This window comes from Alligator sinensis, unplaced genomic scaffold (genome assembly GCF_000455745.1).
Source record: "Alligator sinensis unplaced genomic scaffold, ASM45574v1 scaffold389_1, whole genome shotgun sequence".
In the NCBI taxonomy this organism is placed as follows: Eukaryota; Metazoa; Chordata; order Crocodylia; family Alligatoridae; genus Alligator; species Alligator sinensis.
In genome coordinates, this window is record NW_005841951.1 from 1197071 (window position 1) to 1207074 (window position 10004).

General features: G+C 44.9%; 1 protein-coding gene across 1 annotated transcript in view; it reads right to left on the minus strand.

Moving 5' to 3' along the window:
• The window catches only part of MARCH7 (membrane associated ring-CH-type finger 7), a 37673-nt gene that overhangs the window by 26536 nt on the left and 1133 nt on the right, over window positions 1–10004 (minus strand). Inside the window, 1 exon segment of the mRNA XM_025199926.1 lies at window positions 479–635. Coding sequence (XP_025055711.1) covers window positions 479–625 — 147 coding nt within the window. The 5' untranslated portion in view covers window positions 626–635.

Consider the following 10004-nt stretch of genomic DNA (forward strand, 5'->3'; position numbering starts at 1 on the left):
GGGGGAAACCGACCTTGCTTCCCCCTCCCCCCAGACTTACCAGCTGGACACTGCTCTCCAAGCTGCTAGGCTGCGTTCCTGGCCACACATGCATGCAGCATTTACCAGCAGCATTATCAGTCACAGCAGCCAAAAAAAGCCAGCTGCAGATAATTTAATGTTCTTTTTATTGGCACTGATACCATATGGGCCAATGTATCAGCGCACCTCTGGTTTTCACTTCCTTCTCCCACCCCAGGGAGTGGAGAGGCACAGCTCATGGCATGGTACAGTAGCTGGAGGTGGGAGGGGGGAAGCCAGGGCCCAGAGCCTGTGCTAATGCATCCCCTGCTGGTGTAGCTCACATGGCATGCAGCCCCCAGCCACTTAACAGCTGAACAGTCCTGCTCTATGTACTTAAGTTTTAGTGAGCCCAAATGGATAGTTGATTCTGAAGGGCTAAAATGTGATTGCTGAAAGTTAATATAAAATGCTTTACCTGACATCCAGATTCCAGTCTCAATGAAGAATCTCTTGTATCATATGTATCACTTAAACTGCTTCCAGCCAATGTTCTAGCACTTAAAGAAGAACTGGAGGGCTGAACTGAGATCCTTCGGGGAATCCTTGAGGGTTTAGACTCCATTCTCAGACTTCTGCATGAGAACAAAATTCCCTTTATTTAGAAAGCAGGAGATGGAAAGCACATGCATCTGTTTAAGTTTGTCATCAAGTGTCAGACTAGTGAACTGTGAAATAGTAAGAGGTAGGGAGAAGGCAGTAGTTCTGCTGTCTCCTAATCACATCCCACCCTCTTCTCCCCGTTCCTGCATGCATTTAAAAACGTCAAATAATGCAACCCTTTCCTAGGTTTGCATGGGAATCCAAGATCCTGAGGACCTACATAAGTTTTACATGAACGAGACTCCCTTAAGAAATCTTGAATATTAGAGCCTTCCTTTAGGAAGAATTAGTAGTAGGGGAAGAAGAGAAAGCCATGGTAGGGGACACAGCTATTTAACTCGGGAAATTCAGTTATTGTTGCACATCCACAGCAAACCAGTCTTCCTCAACTTCAACTACCTCCTAATATGGATAAAATCCAAACTCCAACTCCTAAAGGCAGAACCTTTCACCCATTTTTAAATCTAAATGCTTTAGTGAAGTAGTTCTCAACCTTGTGAAACGCAAGGCAACTCTCAAAAAATATCAAATCTTAACTTTCACTCATTTTTTGGCTATGGAAAATTAATAGTGCAATTCTTCTTTTGCAAAACACACAGAAACCACAACAGGTCAGAATGTGTTTGACACTATGAAATCCTATTTGAAATCTCTGGATTTGTGAATCATATGTAGGTGACTGCACACCTAACAAGCAATAATATTGCATGGCACCCCACATCATCCTTAAAAAGATCTTGCAGCACCTTGGATGAAAATCTCCGCTCTACTGCAAAAGAGTTAACGTCTACTACTTTAGGGATGTGAATTGTTAAACAATTAATCATTTAACTAATAAGCCCAGTGATAACCAGTTATAGCCAACCAATTATCACTTAAGGGGCAGGGCACAGTCTGGCAGGGAAAGTGGGGGGAAGGGGAGTTGCACAGTACCCCAGCAGGAACTAAAACGCAGCAGGGCAGGCAGGAGGGACTAGTATTTATACCTGGGCTCTGCTGACCCCAGTGCAGCCTTCTGTTGCTGCAGTTGCCACTGCCGGTGGCACCCGCATGTGCCCCTCCACCCCGCTGGACTCGCAGCAGCTGCAGGGCCTGGCAGGGGCACAGTGGAAGAAAGAGGGCATGGGGTGGCTTCCCCAGGCCTGCATTTCAGCCCCAAGGGCGCCCTGCCACATCCGTACCCAGAAACAACCTGGCCACCGGCCCGACTCATCATGAGGTGCAGTCCTATGAAACTGCTGAGTCCATGCTGCATTTGGGGGGCACAGGAGGGACTGGAAGCTGGGCCTGGAAAGCCCCGTAGGCCAAGCCAGAGCAGCTCCATGTGAGCCAGGCAGGGGGTTGCCAAGCCAATTAATCATCTGAACATCATAATTACAAGTTAAATAGGTATTTTAAAATCAATATTTACATCCCTAGTAGATTTATGCCCATAGGCTAAGTGGCATCCCTTGAAATGACAGCCATGTTAACTCTGAAGGCATTTCTAGCCAGTGTAGGCATTTCAAAACAGAGGCTTAACGTTTTTTCTTTAAAAAAAGAAATTTGTTGGGAGCTCCACATCAGCACTGTGGTGTGTCAAAATGCTTATGTTTAAAAATGTATAATTTTCACATAAAGCTTGCCTCGGGCTCTAATTAGGCAGTCAACATCTGTGTCACTTTCCTATATTCCTCCTCCATAGGCCCTGATATACATTAAGCTAATCCCTTTCTTCCCATTTCCACCCTTCCATCCCCCAAAAACTCCAGTGATGCAGAAGAATCCAGGGTCCTCTTGCTTTCACAAAGGTCACTGCAACTGGCACGCACTGGTTCTGGTGTGGCGCTATAACTTTAAGACCTGTATCTTATCCACATAAAGAGTTGTTCCCCCTTTTGCTCCATATGTGATGAATCTTGGGCTAGTAATGCCACTTTAAGCCAGGTACTCCCAACTACCAGCTGATGAATGGGGTGTGCAACATCCTTTTTGTGGACAGGATGCAGAATGACTTAAGACTTAAGAGTAGGAACTGATTCAATTTACAATTTTGTGGAAATCTGAAATCTGGGCAATGTCTATGAAATCTGAAAAAAAAGCTTATTAAAAATAAAATGCTGGCTCCCCAGTGAGTGGATGATGTGCTGCTGGCATGAAGGGGAGCAGCCAAGATGGCAGCTTTGGCTGCCATGGCTGAGTGGCTGAGAGGGCTGCCTATCATGTGGCCCTACTCTTCTCCGCCAATCAGCAGCAAGAGGCAGGGCCACCAGGGCCCCTCAGCCAATAAGCAGTGTGGGGAGGCCCTACTGCAATAAACCTACAAAAACAGCAGCTAGTCTCACAATCTGCCCACAAAATTGGCCTCCTTAGTTTGGGTAGGTCCTACTTACGAGATCAGAGTGTTCTTTCTACACACTTTCCCTGTAGAGCCAGACACCCCCACACTGGGCTGGGTTGGGACCAGGCTATAACTTCTTTTCCCTGCAGGGCTGGGCCATGCCCTCTTCTACCCCCACAGGGCTGGTTTGGGGGTTGGCCATCCCCCCCCGCAAGTCTGAGTTGGGGACAAACCATGCTCCCGTTCCCCTCCAGACTCAGGGCTGAGCTCTTCCCCTCTGCATGGCTGGATAGTACCCCTTGTGCTGTCCCCAGCACAAGATCAGAACCACAGGCAGGATCCAGCCCACAGATGGATGGGGCACTGCCCATCCAGCCTGCCAAGGAAAAAGGTTGAGCACCACTGACCTATATCAATAGAAACATCCCTAGAAAAAGTTTGAACAGTCTTGTAACAAGCTGGTGACTTCTTGCAGTTAAGGATTGAGTCTATGTACATCAGAATTCTTAAACTTAGCTCAGTGAGGGAGTACATTTTGTCACACTGCACTGAATAGTCTACTAAACTGCTAAAATTACAAATTACCATGCAAACACAGATGAAAGTCCCACAGAAAGATGCAACTCTGAATGATATGTTGCAAAAATGTTTAGAATAAAATCTGCTGCATGAAACCATGGTTTTAATGACGGGCCAGTCACTAACAATTAAAATAAAGTTCAAGTTTTTAGGTGGGCTGACTATTCCACTAATCTTTAAATGTATGAATAGATTTTAAGACCCCAAAAGACTGCAACATTATACTGAGTGGTTTTAAATCAATCCAGGAGGTAGCTTACAATGCAACTCTGAGCAGTAGCAACCTATATTTGAGTGACAAAAAAAGTCTCAGTGGCCCTCCCCGACTAAGAATCCAAATTAGTTTGATACTTAAATCTGTCAATTAAAATTACACTTAACATAGTTTGTCAAGTAAACACATATATAATGCTATGTAAGTTTGGAGCTTGTAGATACTGCTCTACCTAGTAAAGTACTTCAGAGTGCTTCAGGAGACAGGAATGTTGTCAGTCAACGGAGTCTCTTTTTACGTTTAAGTATGGTCAAACCTAGTAATCATCATACTAGAAGCCAAAGGAATGCTTAAGTATATAACTACAGCCAATATACTTCCTTGCATGGCTTTTGAAATAATACCTGTAATAAAGCAATACTTATATATATAGTTCCAGTTGACCAGAATTTGGAATAAGTTGCAAAGGGTTGTAGTGGATTCTCCACCCAAGCAATTTTTTAATCTATATTAGATGCTTCTTTTGCAAGCAGTTCATGTTCGAACAAAGCCCTATGGTCTCTTTTGACTTCATCTATTAATTTTATTACTTTGCCAGCCCCTAGTCTAACCTTTTTGCTACTGCGGACCACTGCCTAAGACCCAGCCCCACCACGGACCATAGCCCATGCCTCCCAACAATATGCAAATGCTGCAAAGGGACTGGATAAAGGCAGACACTAAGACCTCTTGGGATGCTGCCTCTGTGGCAGCAGTAGGAATAAACTGAGCACAGAAGGTGCTAGGACCCAAGGAACAACTCCTTTGCAGGTATGGCTGGAGCATGTTGCCAATTCCCTAAGCCACTGTGGGGTAGGGGCCCACCTAACTTGCAGCAAGAAAAAGCAATTTTTACAGCTTGGTCTCTGCCTGGAGCCAATTTTGCAGCAGCCCCGCCCCTCAGCACCGATCAGTAGGGAGGCCCTGGGTGGAAGCAGGACAAAGCCATTTTGACTGCTGGCTGCGCTTCGTGCTGTCCTTTCCTGGGCAGGCTGCAAGGCAAGGCCGTAGTAGCAGTGAGAACTGCTTCCTCCCACTGGTGACCCAGCACTTTATTTTTTGGGGGGGGGGGGGGGATGGATTTGGTTGATTTCCTGGGAAATTGCAGCCAATGCCATGTTTCAAGGTTTCCACAAAAATCACAAAACCGCAACTTAAATAGGTCCCTAACTATGGGCCAGATTCAGTCTCCTGTAGGCCATACATAGGCTGCCAACCCCAGCTTTAGACTGGACAATTCTCTAATGGCCTCACCTTTGCCACTTAAAATTCAGCATATGGAGACTTATTTATGACCTACTCTGTTCTGAAATAACTTCCGCATATCAACAAACCCTAAAGTTGTAAAATCAAAATATGAACTGAAACCATATAGAAATACCACCTCTTCTAAGTATATTAAAACTACCTTCAGTATATCAACCAGGACTAAGACAGCCACTGGTGCTTTCAAAGGTTTTGCTATAGACCCTGATTACGGCTTAAATTCCTCACTTGATTAACTTGGTCTCCATGTTCTCTTAGTTTCAAGTTCGTCCCTTTCTTTCCATACCCCAATTATGCTGCAAGCAAGGACAGTATACACCCTCTGCTTTTTTCTTTCTTTCTTTCTTTTTTTAAATACAGCACGTCTCAAACAGCACCAGCTGCATGGAATTGTAATTTGGATACACAACTGGTGCAGCAGGTCCAACTTGCTATTGGGCCTGAAAAAGATAATGGGCCTACTTTCGTAACTTGTGCAGTTATGCAAAGAAGTGTTATAAAACACTACCAAATCAGAGCACATTTCAAGCCCCTGATGCAAAAAAACCCTTAAGAATGCAAATAGTATATCCAATGCTTGTCTGAAGCTGCCAATGGCATGAAACAAGATGTGACATTTCCCATTCATGTGAATTTTGAAATCAGCTGCCCGATGGCAAGGTCACTATGCAGGGATATGGCCAGTAAAACCCCATGTTAAGTTAATATGCTAGATACTGGCTGCCTTCACTTGATCTGATGCGAGTACACTAGGTGGTGGAGAATCAGACACCTATCTTCCTCTCTCTCAGCACCCCAAATCTTTATACTGATGAGCCCATCACAAAGGAACTGACAAAAGTCAGCTACTTTCATACTGGGGCTTTGAAACTATGGATAAAGACATTCCCAAGTAGGGCTGAAAAGATTAAAACTAAAGGAGACTTATTTTTCAAGTGGAAAGGTAAATCAGAACAGCGAGACGGCATAGGTTGGTTTACTTATCTCCCTCGCTCCCTCAGTTAGGGAGCACTTGGACACTACTCAGCATGAAACAAACTAGTGTTGATAGCTCTAGGTGTAATAAAGGGCTCTTGGCACAACAAGGTGTAGAGGATAAAAGTCCCTTCCCTTCTAGCCAAAGGAAAAGTAATGTATGGGAGCTATGCCTGTCTGAGATATGAGGGAAGGGTGGTGGAGGGAGATAGGAAAGGAGTGATTAATTTAAGCGGGGAAAGATTGTTACTTTTCTAGTCAGCAAAAAGTAAAAACGTGAGAAAGAAACTTAACAAGATTACACTTAATTGTTTTAGAGGAGAGTGTAGATTAATTAATTATTGTCTTCAGAATGCAGTAGTTTAAAAAAAAATGGCACAACTAATACTTTGCCTCTTACCAAAAGGAGTGCCAAACGATTTGCATGGTTAACTATTATTCTAACAATGCAACTGCAAAGCTGCAATACAAATTATGCTATTTTAATAGGTACATTTCCTAAAATCCATCCTCAGAGCGTGCTCCTTCCCCTTTCAACTTCCAGTACCACTAAGCAAATAAGTATGCTCCAACCCTAGCTGATGACTTCTCTGTGTTCAAGTGGGTTCAAACACCAGACCTGAGTGGGAAACCTGATTCCCCTGTCCTCTCAATAATGTCCCCTAACCTTAGTTGTGCACAAACATGAAGGATAAAGAAGTCCATTCTGAATGAAGGAATGAGCAGAGGGGGAGATGGAAACTGGAAAGTTTCACTAGGAGCTAGTGAACGAAGCAGAAAATACTTGGGCTTGGGGAGAGGACCATCTAAATTAGGGGTGCTCAACCTCCAGCTCATGGACCAAATACAGTTCACAGAACTATTGCATCTGGCCTGTGGGCTTCACCATGGGTCAGGAAATTTGGTGGCAGGGCCATTAATATCACCAGAACAGAGACTGCTGGGAAGAGAAACAAAAGGAGTGGACCCAGTTCAGCTGGGAGAATAGGACCAAGACATAATACCATAAGAGAAAAGACAGGACTATCACCAAATGGAAGAGATGGGGCAAAAGGGAGTTGCTGAGAGGCTGGAATGGAAATGAAGATTACCAAATTTTGGTACTTCTCTACTGCCAGCAAATTTATGAAACTCATTGAGACAGTATCCTATCCTCTGCACTGGTCCAAAGACTTACAACAGACTATTTAATTGAGTTACTTTTAAAAAAAGCATTAAGTGATGGATCCAAAGGTTTCAGTTCTATTAATGAACCATGTGGTTTCAATATGGCTCTTGTTTCCCTATTAGTGTTTTTTTAAAGAAATAAAAATACATATAAAGGACAATGCTTACAAGAACATTAATGTTGAAAATCAAGCACTCAAAGGTTTTGAACTACCAGAATTATGTGATGCACAATCCAAATTCAATCCCCTTGTTCAATCAATCTTCAATTTCAACAACTACATGTTTCACAGACCTGGCCTCAGTTTCTGCAGACCAGAGATTAATCAGTGTTGTGTAGTAAGAGGCAGTTATCTATAAGAATCCTGCTTTATTTGTTGCAGAGATTGGACTGTACTGAAAAAGAGTGTTTTACAGTTAAGACTACTGAGTACTGCCTTGGAGAACTGAATTTTACTCTTGCCTCTGCCCCAAAGCTGCTTTTTCACCAATTTCCATTCTAATATTATAAAAGTCTAAGTCTGTTTGTCACACTTTATTCGCACTCTGACTGGCTGATGGAAACAGCCAATCAGAGTGCTCCAAGCATGGTGGGGAGCGCTGCCATGATTTCAAAGCTGTGCTGAGGACCAGACAGAGGGAGGGCCTCTTGCAGGGCTCCTCCACCCCACTCCCTGCAAGAGGGAATAGTGGCAGCATGGGGCATTAGGTGGCAGCACTCCATCCCAGCCCCCTCCACCCCCCATCATTCTTGAAGGGCAATTGGCTAGTATTATAATGACGTGTAAAGGAACGTGTGCCAAAATAGTGGTGATCCCCATTTATGTAAGAGCAAGTGAGGCTAAAAATATACATAAAAGTTACTTCATTTTGAGGAAGGAATTAAGAATTCTATCACTTTTACAAAAGGTTGGAGGCACAACTATGCTCAGAGAAGTTAGAATTGCCTCAGTTGGAAAAAAAAGTATTCTTGAGATGTGCCTCAACATTGGGGAAAAGTTCAAAATCTGAAACGCAATAGAATTAATTTAATTAAATTTGTATGTCAGGCAACATTAACTTTTAAGCGACTAGACCTAGCCCAAAACTAAAACAGCCAACTTAGTGCTTACCACCTGGAAAGGCAGAGAGCTGCCTATGCCAACTGAAAGCCTCTACCAGATAGGGATGTATTTGGCAGCCATGTTGGTCTGAGACTAAAAGAAATGCAAAAATCTAGAACTTTTGGTTCTGAATCAAGAGTTCTGGATTTTTGATTTCCTACAAGATAGGAGCACTTGAAGTTTGTCATTAAAGGGCATTGCTACAAGCAAATACCTAAGCTGAAGCAAAACTAGTATTTTAAGTCTCGAAGTTGGGAAAGCATGCTTTAAATAAGCCATCTTTGCAGAAGTGATCCAAAAGCTCACTGAATATTTAAATACAGAGTGGTGTAATGGCACAGATAGAACTAATGGGAGAAGACCTAAATTCTGGAAATGGCTCCAAGTCAAGAAGTTTTCAGCTCTAGGAAGGGAAAATGAAGGGAAAAAGGAAGAGGTGTCTAAACAACAGCACCTCTCCACTGTGAGAAGTTACAGATGGGAGTGCAATTAAACAAGATGAGCAGTAGCACCTATGAGTCCCACAATTTCATTATTTTTTTAATTTATAAGGGTGCACGGATAAAGATTTTTTGTCCGATATCAATGGCTGATTATTAACCAGACATCAGCTGATACCAGTCAAACTGCCAATATGTAGGCTGGCAGTTTGAAGTAGAGGTACACTGATGCATCGGTCTGATATCAGATTGACACCAATATAAAGAAAATTGACTATATTGGAAATCAGACTGAAGTGGCCAATAAATGCCCATGCATGTGCGCAGCTGCAGTGCAGCATGCAGGCAGCGAGGAGCACAGTTCGACAGCCTGGAGAGCTACCTCCAGCTGGTAAGTCTCTTGAGGTGGAAGGTGAGGGAAGGGGCATAGGGGGGCAGATCAATGCCCCCCACCCACAGTGAGGGAGGGAGTAGGGCTGGGGCAGGTGCCTCCCACCACTGTGCACCACTTGTCCAGGAGGGCAGGGGGGGCTGCAGCCACCCCAAATTTTGCTGTAGCCCTCTCCCAGCACTGCCCCAGCCCACAGCTGCTGCCCGCTCCACACAGATCGGGGGCACCCCTCCTGCCCCCCCAGAAGAGCAGTGCACAGTGGTGGGAGCCACCCCACCCAGACAAGCCTCGGCTCTGTCCCATGCCCGCCCCACCTGGAAAGCCTCTACCCCTGTCCCATTCTGTCCCTCATCACAGGGGGCATTGATCTGCCCCTCCACACCCTTTCCCTCCCCTCTCCCATTCCACCATAACAGACTTACCAGTTCCATGTAGCTGTATCAGAAATCAGATGGGTATCAGCCAGTATGCCTCCTTAAAAATCTGCTATCAGTATTAGTCCCCAAAATCCTAGTTTGAAGGCCAGAATCTGTCCGATAAGTCTGTGGTGGGGAAGAGATGTGGAGGGGGCAGAACGAGGCCCCCATGGTGTGGTAGGGAGTGAGGCTGGCACAGGGGCAGGGCAGGGCATAGGATAAAGCCATAGGTGGCTCATCCAGGGAAGGTAGGAAGCGGAGGGGCAGCTCTCTGCTACGGCACACACCCCAGGGGAGGCATGTGCCCCCCGATCTATGGGCAGGGTGAGGGCGAGCTGCCTGCTGCAGGGCTGTGCCAGCCTTTTTCCAGCAAGGGGGCTAGGCCAGGGCTGTACGTGTGGTGGGTGGCAAAACTGGGAAAGGAGGTTCCG